Below are 16,223 nucleotides of genomic sequence, written 5' to 3'. Positions count from 1 at the left end.
AGATTTATTATTATTATTTTTTTAATTGGAAAGTCAGATAATACAAAGAGGAGGAGAGACAGAGAGGAAGATCTTCCATGCAATGATTCAGTTCCCAAGTAGCCGCAACAGTCAAAACTGCCAATCTAGGCCCGGCGCGATGACGTAGTGGTTAAAGTCCTCGCCTTGCATGCGCCAGGGATCCCATGTGGTCGCCGGCTCTAATCCCAGCGGCCCCACTTCCCATCCAGCTCCCTGCTTGTGGCCTGGGAAAGCAGTTGAGGACGGCCCAAAGCTTTGGGACCCTGCACCCGTGTGGGAGACCTGGAAGAGCTCTTGGCTCCTGGCTTTGGATCTGCGCAGCACCTGCCGTTGTGCTCACTTGGGGAGTGAATTATCGGACTGATGATCTTCCTCTCTGTATGTCTACCTTTCCAATAAAAATACATAAATCTTAAAAAAAAAAACTGCTGATCTAAAGCCAGGAGCCTGGAGCCTCTTCTGGGTCTCCCACGCGGGTGAAGGGTCCCAAGGCTTTGAGCCATCCTCGACTGCTTTCCCAGGCCACAGGCAGGGAGCTGGATGGGAAGCGGGGCTGTTGGGATTAGAACCAGGGCCCATATAAGATCCCAGGCGTTCAAAGTGAGAACTTCAACAGCTAGACCACCGCACCGGGCCCAGCCCACTCCACTTTCAACCCAGCTCCATGTTAAGGCTGCTGGAGAGCAGTAGGAGATGGCACATTTGTCTGGGCCCCTGCACCCACATGGGAGACTAGGGGGAGGCTTCTGGCTTCACCTGCTGCAGCGTGTGTGGAGTGAATCAGCGGATGCAGGATTCTGTGTCATCCTCTCTCCATAGCCCTTTCAAACAAACTAGGCTAAGCTTCCATTGCAGTCTCTGCTGCTCCACTTCCCATCCTGCTCCCCGGACAGGCATTTGAGGACAGTCCTGAGCTCCTGTCAGCCACGTGGGACACCCAGATGGAGTCAGGGCCTTGGGGGCCAAGCGGGCAGTGAACCAGCAGGTAGAAGAGTCTCCGCCTCACCCTCTCTCTAACTCTGCCTCGCAAATAAATGTATCTTCAAAAGAGACAAAGAAGGAAACCTCAAACCCCATCCGCATGACTGCAGCCCCAGGACTCTGCCCCGTGCCCAGTGTCTGCCTTGTGGCTTTTCATGTCATCAACATTCAGGCGTGCAAACCTTCCTGGAGAACACAGGCAGCAGCCTTCAGCGCACATGGCCTGATACACGGGAAGTAGTGCGGGACTCTACTCCTGCGGTGCTAATTCTGTTTGGCTTCTCCCAGAGCGGCCACAAATGGACTAACCAGCTATCCAACCTGCTAGGCTAAGCGAGGGCCATCCCACTTATCAGAGGTGCAAGTCCTAGTGTTCCGACACTTTGAGGCGCGCACATAGAGTCGGGGCACATGGAAAAACACAAATGCTTGTTCAACTTCCAAGAAAGCCCTAACCCCATTGGAGTTGGGCGCAGACCTTTTTCCATGACGGACAGCCCCGGCCAGTGGGTCGGCCAGTGGTTCCCCACCCCAGGGCGCACATCTCCCGGAACGCTCTTTCTGTGCGGCCGCCCGAGGATGCAGTGAGCTGCGCGTCCCTCCACACTCCCAACCCGGGTCGCAGGGCCCACCCCACGGGCCCGTCCGCCGCGAGAGGCACCCACCCACCGGGCGGAGCCGCCACAGTGCCAAAGAGGGGCTGGACCCAGAGGGCGCGGCGCGGGCCTGCGGGCATGCAGCGGCGGCACGCTGCCGGCCGGGGAGAGGCCCCAGGGGCCCCTGCAGGATGCTCTCCCCAAGTCCCCGGCTGGACGCGCGGCTCTCACCAGGTGCCGGTTCCCTCCCGCGGAGCTGACGAGAGCCGGAGCCGGGCCGGAGGAGCAGGCCGGGCGCGGGCCCGCCCCTGGGGCTTCCGCAATCCAGGCGCTCGGCTCGATGACTCGTCGCTCGACCCAGGTGCCCGCTTCTCACACACGCCCCGACACACCCACCCCGGAGCGCCGAGTCGGCGAAGGCGCCTGACGTCAGCCGGAAGGACGCCCCGCGATTGGCTGTAGCTCACCGTCCCCGGCTCCGCCCACTGCCAGCGGCTTGGCGGAGGCCGGATGCTCTCGGGACCAAGCACCTTCCGTCGTCGTGGCGGCCCCCGAGCCGCTGTGGGGCTGCACGGCCCGGGCCTGCGCCCGCCTTGGCCCCCCGAGGCCCCTCCTCGCCGTGGTTGCTCTTGCCTTACACACACGGCCTGGTGTAAGCCGGTCCAGCGCAGCGCTTATTCCTTGCCCTGACCACTCCCCGGCCTGACCCGGGGCTGGCCCGGATGGCAGGGTGGCCTGCCGGGCGAGCAGGGACTGGTCAGGCCTGGGAAAGGGCTCGCATCACCCCCTGAGGGACACCGAAAAACGTGGGAAGCGTGGCTAATACAAAATACTACGCTTTTATTATCATGATCATTATTTTAAAAATGGTCTAGAATGTACATGGGTGACACAATAGGCCACAATTTGCAGAATACTTAAATCCTGCTACTCCAGCAGCTAGCCTGGCATCCCTAAAAGATGACAGGAGCCCAAAAGGACACAGGTGTTAAGGACTTTTGTGTGAGGAGGTTCCATCAGATTCTTGGTAAGATAATTGTATATACGTATCGCTTTGACTGATGTGTACAAAAGCGTTGGACGGGCCCCGGCGGCGTGGCCTAGCGGCTAAAGTCCTCCCTTGAACTTGCGGGGATCCCATATGGGTGCCGGTTCTAAAGTTTCTCCAGGTCTCCCACGCGGGTGCAGGATCCCAAAGCATTGGGCCGTCCTCGACTGCTTTCCCAGGCCATAAGCAGGGAGATGGATGGGAAGGGGAGCTGCGGGGATTAGAACCTGCGCCCAATTGGGATCTTGGCACATTTAGGGCGAGGACTTCAGCTGCTAGGCCACGCTGCCAGGCCCAGAAATCCATATAGTTTTCAATACATCCGTTTTGCTTGGGCCACTTGAAAGTATTTCATATGTAAAATCATGAAAACAAGTAAAAAGTGCAGCTCAGAATGAAATGAAATGAAGACCTGAATTTAGATGGCAGAACTAAAAAGGGAAGAGCAGATGCAAGAAACATTTTGAAAAATATGAGACCGGATATTAGAGGTCAGTTGGCAAAGATTAAAATACAACTCCATGATTTTGCATTTGCATAAAAGTGGAAAGACAGAACCATTAAAAGAAATAAACGGGGAAAAACTGCATTAGGAAGCATTTGACAAGCAATTGAAGATATAACATAGCACTAGGAATAAATGTAAAATGCTTCAGTGTATATCCAAAAAGTTATTTCCATTGAAGTCAAAATGCAAGGTTTGATGGTGAATGAAATCCTGAAATGTTATGTTGCGGGCAAGAGCAAGTAACAGAACGCTGTTAACCTGAAGGCAGGAGGAGAGGCAGGGAGGGAAGCCAAACGGCAAAAGTTGGAAAGAATTGCATTCCTGCATAGGGACATGAAAGACTTGAGAGCTGGAGGTGTTCTGTTCATGTTTAGGCATTTTGGGTGTTAATCATGCATGTTTAGACGTGTCGTAAGCATTTCTAGAGGTTTTAGGAAGCTTAAGTAATCCAAGGGATGTCCATACGACAGCCCACCCATAACTGTATGTTAACTATCACGTGTGAGCTCTTCTCCAGTCCCAACAGCTGTGGACCAGCTTGGCCACTTGCTTATCCTAGACTGGGAAATAATGACATTTCTGTAAAGCCTTTTTGGATGCTTTTGATCTTGGATAGATCCTGTTATGTCCAAAATAACATACCTCCTGAAAAGTTTCAATGAGCAGTTATTTTAGAACGTACTTGTATTGTTTCAACTCTTTATAACAGAATCAAAGTTAAAAGTTAACCAGTTTTTGGCCACACTCCCGGTAAGGGGTGTTGGACCCGGCCGGTGGGCTTGGCTTTCAACCAAGAACCCAGGCTCGGATGTGCTGAGCTTCAATAAACCATCCTTGTGCACTCGGATCAAAAAAAAAAAAAAGTTAACCAGTTTTCAACACTTTTCCAGTTCTTCTGGAATAGCTGTGCCAATTAACTTTTCCAAAATTCTGTTAAGGAAGACTGTGTACTCTGTCTTACTTCATTTCCATAGCAGTTAGATAAGAAATAATTTATTACTTTAAAATACAGTACTTTCATAGACCATAAACATTCTCATATTTTAAAATCCCAGTAAAGGCTAATATTTCACAAAGACAAGCAGCAAGTCATGATAGCCACTTTAACTTCTATAACTGGGAAAGCTAGCTTTGAGATGGCTTACCACCACCAATACTCTTAAGGAGCAGACTGGCTAGCAAGATTAAACTCACCCGTAACTGGGGCTATGAATGGTGATTATGTGGGTCTGGAACATGAGACTCAAAAAAGGAGTCTCTTCTATTTATGAAATCTGCAGTTGTAGGCATTCTGATGCTCTCAGAAACCCAAAGCTGACCCGTTGGGTTGGGATGTTCTTACATTATTTTCATCAGTGTGATATTAGTCCTTATCTGCTTTTTCTGTGCTGCGCAGCATCACACAGCCAATGCATGCAATTCTGTATTCTGAGGAGGCTATACAAAATCTGGCTTGTGCAGTGATACCTATGTGTGCTCTATAGACACTGGCAATTGAAAGTGTTATGGCTGGGATTCAGAGTAGAGTGAGTCAATAGCCAAAAGAAGAATATTTATCAGATGGAAAAAGCCATCTTAAGATTGTTACTGGTCACTTCTCCCCCCACCTCTTGGCTGACTTCTTCATGACAATGGCTTAGGGGAGAGACAGCAAACACATGGTGCCAGCCCTGCCTCCTTTCCGTCCCACCAAAGTACAACATAGAAGACACCACAGTACTCTTTCCCACAAAATTCTGACTTGACCTCAGAATTATTTCTGACATAGGTAGCCATTACCAGTCAGCTGGACTTGGAATCACAACAATAAGGTTGGGTGTTCTCCCTGGCTTAGAATTTTGTTGATAGCTATCTTCTGGTTTCAAGGAACAGGGTACCTTCAGAAAAAGATCTACTTTAACGATACATATGCATCGAAATCAAGAAACTGTCCAGGATCCAAGGCAAGTTGGGGCACTGGATTCTCTCCCTATTGCCCACCTGTACTGTCTCTCATAGTTGATCTAGGTCTACAGTTTTAATGTGCCCCGTTTTCCTCTGCCTTCCAACTGTACTCTGCAGTCTAGAGGCCTCAGAGAGCTAGCTTTTCAGGCTTAGCTAACTACCTTTGTCTGTTACTAACCACAGCCTTGGTGCCAGATCTTGTCATGGATTGGTGGCTCGAGTAGGCGCTCAGTGGGCACTGGTAATGTTTCCTCTCTTTAGCATAGTAGTGCTTTTCACTTTATGACAATTAAAAACCTATGTATTCATTCATACTTCAATACATTTTCTAAAAGTTTGAGAGGCAGAGATGTGAGGGAAAGACAGAAAGAACATAAAAAGCTAAGAGCCAGGAATTTCATCCAGGTATCCCACATGGGTGGCCGAGTCACCCATGTGGGTGAGTCATCTTCGGTTGATTTTCCCAGACGATGAGCAGGGTGTGTGGGATCAGCAGTGGGGCAGCCAGTACGTTAACTAGGGCCCATAAGGGATGCTGGTGTCACAGGTGATGGCTCATTTGCTATGTCACAATGTCCTCTTTTCTTTCTCTTTTTAAAGACTTATTTACTTGAAATGCAATGTTAGAGGAAAACAAAACAAACAAAAGGTAAAAAGAGAGACAGAAGGAGAGAGAGATCTCTGATCCTCTGGCTCTCATCCCATATGGACTTAAGGGCTGTGCCCAAGCCAGGAGCTTGGAAATCCGTTCAGGTCTCCCACATGGATGCAGGCGCCCAAGCCCTCGGGTCATCTGTTGGTGCTTTCTCAGGAACATTAGCAGGGAGCTGGACTGCAAGTGGAGCAGCTGGGCCGCAAGCTGGCTCATGTGGGATGATGCAACAGTGCAGGTGGTGGCGTGATTTGGTGTACCACAATGCCAGCTGGCCCCATCAGTTTTTTGGGGAAACCTTTATTAAACTAGTAGGACAGGAGAATGTTATAATTATACATGTTTTTCAATAAAATATCTTTTAAAAATCTCTTACAATCCAGCAATTCATCAAGTGATGCTTGTGATCAACCGTTAGATAGCTTCTGTGATAATGCGTAAAGGTTCTAGAGGGTATAAAGAGGAGATAGAGTGGCAGCTTGGCAGGCCTGTTCAAGGACAGGGCTCGTCCATATTTCACAGCAGTAAAATGGTATTGATAGGAGCTGACCTGGCAGGTAAGATCCCTGGGTATCCCACAAGGGAGCACTGGGTTGGATTCCTAGCTCTGGGTCCTCATCTTCCTGCTAAGGTAGCCCCTGGGAGGCTCCAGGAATTGCATTCCTGCTCCCCATCTGGACTACCCTGGGTCCTGGCTGATCCCTAGCAGCCACAGTGAGGACGGAAGCTGTGCCAATGAGTGCTGGCACACGCTTGCTCTTTCTTCTCTCCAATAAATAACAACAACAAAATCAAGGGCATGTATATTAAGTGTACAAATCAAATTTTTACAACCTAAACACCCCTCTTGTCATTAGTGCCCAGAATTTTTTAAATGAACAGTAAATGTTGGCTTTGAAGCTGTTTCTTCACTTTTTTTTAATAATTTATTTTTTTATTGCAAAGTCAGATATACAGAGAGGAGGAGACAGAGAGGAAGATCTGTCCGATGATTCACTCCCCAAGTGGCTGCAACGGCCAGAGCCGTGCCGATCAGAAGCCAGGATCCCAGAGTCTCTTTCAGGTCTCCCATGTGGGTGTAGGGTCCCAAGGCTTTGGGCCATCCTTGACTGCTTTCCCAGGCCACCAGCAGGGAGCTGGATGGGAAGTGGGGCTGCGGGGACACGAACCGGCACACATATGGGATCCTGCACGCGCAAGGCGAGAATTTTAGCTGCTATGCTACCGTGCCGGGCCCTGTTTCTTCACTTTGAAGAAAGAAAAAAAAGTTCTACCCTCAACATCTGCTGGCATGGGATATCACTTTAACATGAACACACCACTGTGAGACGAGACGGGTGGAGTAAGATCTTCATCTCTAGAAGTGCAGACTCTGTTCCTTTCGTGACCACAGAGACTTTACAGATGTAATTAAGAAGAATAATCCTGACTTCAGGGTGGACCCAATGAAACAGGGGTGGAGGCGCAAGACTTCAGAGGACAGAAGGAGCAGAGCTCAGAGGTGACACTAGTAGTAGCTAGAAAAGTCACACCACTGACACCTACCCATCTTTTAGAACTGCAACAGAATATATCAGTGTGACCTCCAGACACTTCTGCCATGATTTGTTAGGGCGCCCACAACACCTGCAGCCCATGGTTAGATACACCTTCATGCCTAACCCCACAGGCGTCTCATTCACAACATGCCCCGGACTTCAACTTTCCTTTTTCCTTCCTAACCCTGGTCGCTCTTCCAGATTTTCTCCTAGTCGATGGGCCAACCTCCCTCCTCCTAAACCAGATTCCTTGTGTTTCCCAGTCATCTCCTGACACCTAATCCATAAGGAAATGTCATCCATTTTACTTTTAAAATAAATCTCATCTCTATTCACTTAACTTTCATGACTGCTGCTCTTGACTCACGTCCAACCCTTATGTGGTTTTTTTGGGGTTTTTTTTATAAAGATTTATTTATTTTTATTACAAAGTCAGATATACAGAAAGGAGGAGAGTTCAAAGCAAAGTTCTTATTGTAAACATTCAATATATCGAAGAATACAAGAATAAAAAAATGACTCATCAGGGACCTAGATGACTATGCTGCTGCCTGCTCTTCCCGCCTGTGTTTTTTTGCTCCTCCAGCTTGTTCTGTATACAACTGCTTGATTCATCTCTTTAAAAGACTATTTCCATTATATCTTTGCTTAAGAAATTGTTCAGGGCCCGGCGCCGTGGCCTAGTGGCTAAAGTCCTTGCCTTGAACGCCCCAGGATCCCAAATGGGCGCTGGTTCTAATCCCAGCAGCTCCACTTCCCATCCAGCTCCCTGCTTGTGGCCTGGGAAAGCAGTCAATGACGGCCCAGGGCCTTGGGACCCTGCACCCCCCATGTGGGAGACCTGGAGGAGGTTCCTGGCTCCTGGCTTTAGATCGGCACAGCACCAGCCATTGTGGCTCACTTGGGGAGTGAATCATCGGATGGAAGATCTTCCTCTCTGTCTCTCCTCCTCTCTGTATATCTGACTTTGTAATAAAATAAATAAATCTTAAAAAAAAAGAAAAGAAACTTCATGACTACCCTATCCCAAAACAATCCTTTGCCCCTCTGAATTTCCATACTACTTGTCTTCACAATCCATTTGATACTTATCAGTAATACTTATCATTCGTGTCTTTGAGTGTATGTATTTGTAACTTTCAAGTTATTTAGCTGATGCATTACAAGGAACCAGAGAAAACCAGTGGTGCTAGTCATCTCACTACATTTGTATATGACCTGTTTCTTTTGGTAAATCATGAATTCTTTCAAGTTAACCCTGTTAGGTGTGCTCCTCTCCCTGGTAGTGTTTTGAATCATTTCCAATTTAGGAAACAGTCAATAAACTTTGAATCAAAGGAAAATCAAACCATCAACGAGAGAGTCATTGCCATTCCTATTCTCTCTCCATGGCTAGTTCATGTCATTTTTATAAAGATTTACTTATTTTTATTTGAAAGGCAGATTTACAGAGACATATCTTCCCTCTGCTGGTTGACGCCTCAAGTGGCCAAAACAGCAATGAGGCGTGGCTCACTCCAAGCCAGGAGCCAGGAGCTTCTACCAGGTCTCCCATGGGGGTGCAGAGTTCCAAGGCTTTGGACCATCTTCTGCTTTCTCAGGCCACAGGCAGGGAGCTGATGGGAAGTGGGGCAACTGGGACAGGAACTGACATCCATATGGAATGCCAGTGCTGCAGGTAGAGGATTAATTTGCTGATACCAGCACCAAGTCCGCTTCCCTCCACTGTCAAGCCTTATAATTCTAGCAATACCACACTGTTGCTCAGTGTTTATAATGAGTCGAGTACAAATATGTTGAAGAACGAGCAGAAGTGTAGTGGTAAGAGATAGCTGTGTGGAAGCAAGAAGTAACTGGAGATGAAGCTAAAAGATAGAGAGTAGGGCCAGCTCGGCAAGTTCCCTGCATGACATGAATCTCAGGAAGTCAGATTTTCTCGTCACTGTAACTGGGGGTATTTTGTCAGGCAAGTGACATGGTCAGATTTGTTTCGTTAGAATTATGGAAGATCGGGCATCTTTTATTGCTGACAGGGAGACTGGTCTTGTACTTCCTGTGATATTTTCAATAAATGGATTGACGTAAAAAAAAAAAGAAGTATGGAAGATGAATTGGGACAAGAAAGGACATTGCAAAAAGATGAGTTAGGGGTATTTCAGGACCTGAATTAAAGCGCTAGTTAGAATTAGTAAGGAAAGAATGTAGAGAAAGAATGGATAGGAATTTAGGGCAGAGATGGGATCTCTACTGATAAAATGGAAGGCAAAGAGAGAGGCTTTCGTTGGAGCAGCCAAGATGGCACTGTTATCTGGAATAGAGGAGAAGCAGATTTGGGGGTAAGCCAGAATTATGGAGAAGACAGCGAGGCTGGATTTTGGATAGGTTGAATTTACAACCACAGAATATTTTCTTTAAACTGAGGATCAGGAGAAAGATAAGGACTAGAGATTCAGTTTTCAGAGAGACTTCAATCCATTACTATATCTGTTTTGAAAACACTGCTGACTCAAAGCCTGTGGCATCCAGCTACATTTCTTGTCCTACTCATTCCACTGGATGTCTTTGCTCCCTTAGTCCCAGTTTGTTCATACTTTTACTCTTGACCAATTCAGAACTCTCAGTATGGTAGAGTTTGCCCCTTCCATAACTGTGGGTTCAGTGTTCATGGATTAAAACAACTGTGATTTTAAAGTATTTGAGAAAAAAACGCATCTATGCTGACTTTTGTCATTGTTTCCTAAACAAAATAATATGACACCTATTCCATTGTATGGGGTATTTTACATTGTATGGGGTATTTTAAGTCTTCTAGAGATGGTTTGAAATAACAGTGATGTGGGCCCGGCGCCGTGGCTTAGCGGCTTAAGTCCTCGCCTTGAAAGCCCCGGGATCCCATATGGGCGCCAGTTCTAATCCCGGCAGCTCCACTTCCCATCCAGCTCCCTGCTTGTGGCCTGGAAAAGCAGTTGAGGACGGCCCAATGCATTGGGACCCTGCACCCGCGTGGGAGACCCAGAAGAGGTTCTTGGTTCCCGGCATCAGATCGGCGCAGCACCGGCCCGTTGCGGCTCACTTGCGGAGTGAATCATCGGACGGAAGATCTTCCTCTCTGTCTCTCCTCTCTGTGTATATCTGGCTGTAATAAAATGAATAAATCTTAAAAAAAAAAAAAAACATTCACTGGCACTTTCCTTGGTCATGTTTCCTCCTTTCCAGCTTACTTTTGCAATGGCGAAGGCATCTACTCTTCTTTGCCCTCTAGGTTCTCTTAGTAACTCTATTTATAGAATTATACATTGCTTGTTCTTAAAACATTCTACTTCTTCGGCCTCCAAGACACCTGATTTACTATGTACCTTTGACCTTTCTGTCTGCTATACTTCCTCAAACTCCTACTTACGAAGTTAGTATTTCCTGGGAGTTTGTGTTTAGCCTAATTAAGCTCAAGGTAGTGTACACCCAGCATGACTTCATCTTCTAGTATGGTTCAGTGCTTACCTAAAATTATTCCTTAATCTGATGCTTCAGTTCAGCCTGTTCAAGTACAATACCCAACTGCTTGCGTGACATCTTTATCTCAATCAACCCCACAGGAACTTCAGATCAATTCAGAAGTACGTTTGTTTGTTTTTCTTTCCTCATAAACTGGTTTCTCTATTTCTCCCATGAAGCTATGAATTCTTACGGAATGCTGTTGTGTTCCGCCCAGCAGTCGGAGAGGCACCTTCACTTCTCCCTCTCCTCTCTCATATTCAGTCTGCTGAGAAGTCCCATCCATTTTACACTTTAAAAGAGTGTTCTCGGGCCCAGCGTGGCCTAGCGGCTAAAGTCCTCGCCTTGAAAGCCCCGGGATCCCATATGGGCGCTGGTTCTAATCCCGGCAGCTCCACTTCCCATCCAGTTCCCTGCTTGTGGCCTGGGAAAACAGTCGAGGACGGCCCAATGCATTGGGATCCTGCACCCACATGGGAGACATGGAAAAGGTTCCTGGTTCCTGGCTTCGGATCGGCGCACACGGGCCCATTGCGGCTCACTTGGGGAGTGAATCATCAGATGGAAGATCTTCCTCTCTGTCTCTCCTCCTCTCTGTGTATCTGACTTTGTAATAAAGTAACTAAATCTTTAAAAAAAAAAAAGTGTTCTCCTGGGAAAGAATTGTGTTTGAAGATGATAAAAATGGGAATGAGAATAACACACAGGAGAGAGCAGGCTGACAAGGGGAAAATGCTGTTGAGGAATACTGGAAAACACAACTGAATTATTATGTGGGAGAGTACCTTGGAAAGCAACTTACGGGCCACAAAGAGTATTTTAGTTAATGTCATAGAAACTACCAAACATTAGTGAAATGATATGGGTAATTTGAGGGCCTGTTTGTTAAAAGACAATTATTTGAAAAATGGGTGAAGAGATGAGAGCGACGATTAGCGTTGTAACTGGAGATGCACATTTGTCAGATTTCATTAAAGACATAAAGAAACGATTTAGGAGCTCCTGCTAGAAGCTCAGAAAATCTTACTTTGATTTAAATTCACGTGTGATACTTAAAACAAGTCTCACTGAAAAGTCTAATTGGGTCTGTTTTTGTGTTAGTGGTAATACTAGAAGTAAATTGTGTTGGGGAAAAAAACAAACAAAAAACTGTAGGATTAGGCTTTGTGGCACAGCAGTTAAGCCACCACTTGGAACATCTACATCCTGAATTGAAGCTAAGGTTGAGTGCTTCTGATCTAACTCCTGCTAACATGCCTGGGAGGCAACAGCTGTTCAAGTGCTTGACTTCCCACAACTAGGCAGGAGACCCAGAGGAAGTTCCTAGGCTCCTTTCTTTGGTTTGTCCCGGCTCCTGGCTTCTGCTGTTGTGAAAATTTGGGGAGTAAACTGTGGATGGGAGACCTCTCTGTCCCTCTTCCTTTGCCTTCCAAATAAATGAATAAATATTTAAAAGAAGAAAATATTTATAGAAATGATATCATCTGACTTAAAATTTCTGATAAGCTATTCCTTAACTATAAATGATCTGTAAAGTGTAAAATAAATAATAAATTGTAATACTTTTCTAAAATATCTGGACTTCCACATGCCTGAATAAAAATTTAGGCTAAACTACATTATGGTTTTGGCATACCACATCCCACATTTATATATTGATAAATAAGGTGGTTGCCAACTTATTTAGGTTAGATACTGATTAACCAAAAAAATAAACGTACCCTTCTTTCCTTTTGGTCAGTTAATAACTTGAGAGAAAAGAATAAAGTAGTAGGGAACTCAGTGCTGTGTTTCAAAAGCAAAGCAAAGCAAAGTAGCTGTGGTACATGTTGATTGTACCCTTTGGAAGTAGACTGTTTATGAAAGAAAGAATTCAGAAAAGTAAAAACAAACCCATTCTACCTAAAGACAGCATCAAGAATCTGCAGGAAAGAGTTTATTTTCAGTTTGGAAACACAAAGAAACCAGGAATTTCAGCACAATAACTTAGAAACAAGAGCAATCATAGAATAGCTAAGCCAAGGCACCAGGATAAAAATGAAATTTTAAAAAATGAGGCACAGGATAGACTGAAAACAAAGCATTCTCCCGACTTCCTTGTCATTCCTGTTTCTGATGGCCCTGTCACCAGTGAAACTACATTGAATTGCTAAGTTACTTACATGAGGTCCTAGAGAGCCGGACTCCCTATGAGGGTACATCCTGGTTTCCATCCAGCGACTCCCGGGAGCAGAGCAGCTGTTCCTTCTCTTGGTTTAGCTGCCACACAGCACTCATTAATAGGCTTCTGCCCTCCAGACGGAGTTCTAAGCCCCGCCTCTATGAAGAGGAAGGGAAAAAAAAAGTGGCTCTGAATCCTTGCTTGTGTTGCTGGAGGCCGGCTGTGAGCAGGATAATGGCCCTGTGGGCGCTGCGACCTCTCCCTTGCTGGTATGCCGTTCCGCTGAAGGATCTCATTTTCCACCACAACATTTTCTTCCCAGTTTCTGAAGCTAAAAACAAAAATCCACCATCAAAATCACAACAGTCTTTTTCAGCGTTTTCACGCATGGGCACATTGAAAACATTTGTTATACTACTTTAGGAAGAGAAATAATCTAAAGGATTTTTTTTTAAAGGTCTACCCATAGCCATAGGCCTCAGAATACCGAGAACCCTTAGTTTCATGAGATTGAAAACAGACGGCATATTATAAAGGATATTCCACGTGATGGTTTTGTGCTCAGGACCCCTAAGCCCAGACGGGTGGTGAGGGAAACTGAATAGAGAGCTGCCTGTTTGTTGTCAAATCCAGCTTGCCATCCCTCAGTACAGGCTCATCTGAACATGTGAGCACATTCCACTCAAGGAAAGCTATATTAAAAGTCATCCACTTATAAGGAGAGAATACTTCATACTTAGACAAACCCAAAAATGAGTGGTTTGGGGAACAGACCAACACAGACTAGTACATTTCACTGAACTTAGCACAAACCAAATTATGAAATGGATTTAATGAATCCCAAATAAAATATTGGTAAGTAAAATTCAACAACATGCAGAAAGAATAATAGCTTAATGACCAAATGACATTCGTCTCTGAATTGTTAAGACAGTTGTGTTTTAGAAAATATTTTGTATTAAGAGGAAAACTAGACAGTGAGTAAGAATTTTTCATAAAAGCCCTTTCCGTTATGTAGGATATCAGGAAACTCTATTAATCCCATGAGGGAAAATCGCCAAAAGCATCACAGGTATTGTGAAAGAAAAAAAGTCTCATGCTATTGGTAGCACTAGTCACATTGCATTGAAGGTGAGAAGGTATGTGAAGTGTAATATTGGAGAACAGGAATTAAAACCATAATATTTTTGGACTTCTAAATTGTCTACCTAAATATTCCAACAGGATAAACTATTATAATTCATGAATGTTTACTATAGTTACTACAAACAAAATCCCCAGTAATAGTAAAGAAAAAGTAACGCAAATATATTTCACAACAACCACTAAAACAGTAGAGTATGTAGGAATGGATTTAATTTAAAATATTGAAAACCAAACTTGAGCCTGGTACAATGGATCAACTACCTAAACCTCCACCAGCAAGCACCAGAATCCCATATGGGCGCCAGTTCCTTTCCCGGCTGCTCTGCTTCCCATCCAGCCCTGTGCTTGTAGCCTGGGAAAGCAGTAGAGGATGGTCCAAAGCCTTGGAACCTGCACCTGTGTGAGAGACCTGGAGCAGGCTCCTGACTCCTGGCTTCAGATCAGCTCAGTTCCAGGCATTGCAACCACTTGCGGAGTGAACCAACAGATGAAGAGTCTTTCTCTCTGTCTCTCCACTCTATAAATCTGACTTTCCAATAAAAAAAATATATATTTTTAAAATCCAGTATTAGGACAGGAATAAGCAGATAGATTAATAAAACAATGGAGTTCAGAAACTATCCCATGTACTCAAAGGAATTTAGTTTATAATAATAAAGATGGACTTTCCAAATAGAAAATAAAGGGTTATTCAAAAAATAGTTCTGGGAAAATAAGTCTATAAGGAAAGTCACATCATTCAGAAAGAAATTCCAAATGGATTTAAATTATATTATTAAAGTATTGGAAAAAACAGGGCAATATCTTTATAATGCTAGAGTGGAAAGACCAACTAGTCTTTTTCTTATGAAACACAGAATCTTACTAGATATAAATTTAAAATTCTTCATTTAAGAAGTGAAATACTGGGAAATATATTTGCTACATATAATAGTTATAATGTATGAAAAAAATCATACAAATATATGACAAACTATGTAAAGAGCTCCTACAATTATGACCAAACACATAAGCTACAGAGGGAAAACCTAAGATAAGAGATCATTCTTGGGAGAGAAAATGCAAATATTCCAATGAATATTTTAAATGTAAATAGAAGAAACTTTTTTGCCTGCCAGACTTGATGAAACTAAGATGATACATAATGCAAATGATAGTACTGGGAAACTGGGAAAGCTAGAACTCTTTTTTTTTTTTGCATTTCATTTTATGACATCGCTTCATAGGCTCTGAGGTTCCCCCAACCCCTCCCCGTACCCTCCCCCCTTGGTGGATTACTCCACTTTATTGCAGTATTACAGTTCAAATCCAATTATGCTTCTTTCATTGCAAGCATGTACCATGCAGAGAGTCCAGCATCTTATTGTCCAGATAAATTCAACAGTTTCTTGGGGAGACCATCTCTGGTCTGAAAATTAAGCTGGCAGAATATCGTTCTGACTAATTAAAAGCCATAACATCACATCAACAACAGTTTACAACATTATGGAGTTAATTGACATGGTATTGAGTGACTGATATGTTAGAAAATGCAAATTCTTAACCACATCCTGTGACTACTTCATTGACATTTCAATTTTAGTTTATATACAACTGGCTTCTATCCACTTTAAAATGGCTATAGGATACTATTCAGCTGCCTTGTGTCTGTTTTCATTTTTATATTTAGCAGTTTAATTGTATTGAAGTATAATTTTTACTGAACTTGACAGATTTTAGGATAGTCCAGACTGGCTTATAACTTTAACAAGGCATATGTCAACAGTTGAGGCACAGAACAGTTTTAGGAGGGGTGTGCAGAGAAATCTTCAATACCCCGTGAGGAGTAACTTATTTTCATGTCCTACCTAGTAAGGTATATGCGAGTCCCCACTGACCATTTCCTGTCTGGTTCTAAGCTTTTCTTGTTGTTCTCTGTCTATCTGTTCTAATTTTTTTCTGCGGGGGGGGTGGTGCTGCGGGGCAACCCTGATGGTCATTGCAGGAGAGGGTGGGGATCCAAAGTTGGAACTAAGTAAGGACCAAAGAAAGCTCTTCTCCCTAGTCCCGAAGGAAGTTGACTGTTCTTCTGTTTCTGCAAACTGCTCAGGACTCCTGGCTGTTGTTCCGATAACATTGGATCCTGCAAGGAAGGAT

General features: G+C 44.8%; 1 protein-coding gene across 2 annotated transcripts in view; it reads right to left on the bottom strand.

The window, feature by feature from the left end:
• The window catches only part of GNE (glucosamine (UDP-N-acetyl)-2-epimerase/N-acetylmannosamine kinase), a 48,405-nt gene extending 35,371 nt beyond the window's left edge, over positions 1–13,034 (bottom strand). Inside the window, exon 1 of one of the 2 annotated variants that reach the window (XM_058672485.1) lies at positions 12,943–13,034. In XM_058672485.1, the coding sequence (XP_058528468.1) occupies positions 12,943–12,993 (51 nt within the window). In that variant the 5' untranslated portion in view covers positions 12,994–13,034. Of the gene's footprint in view, positions 1–1,829; positions 2,006–12,942 lie in introns of those variants that run through there. The other variant, XM_058672486.1, reaches the window with a different exon arrangement.
• Positions 13,035–16,223: the final 3,189 nt, after the last annotated feature.

This window comes from Ochotona princeps, chromosome 14, assembly GCF_030435755.1.
Source record: "Ochotona princeps isolate mOchPri1 chromosome 14, mOchPri1.hap1, whole genome shotgun sequence".
NCBI classification, from domain to species: domain Eukaryota; kingdom Metazoa; phylum Chordata; class Mammalia; order Lagomorpha; family Ochotonidae; genus Ochotona; species Ochotona princeps.
The sequence above is the reverse complement of the archived record's forward strand: the minus strand, read 5'-3'. Positions and strand labels throughout refer to the sequence as shown.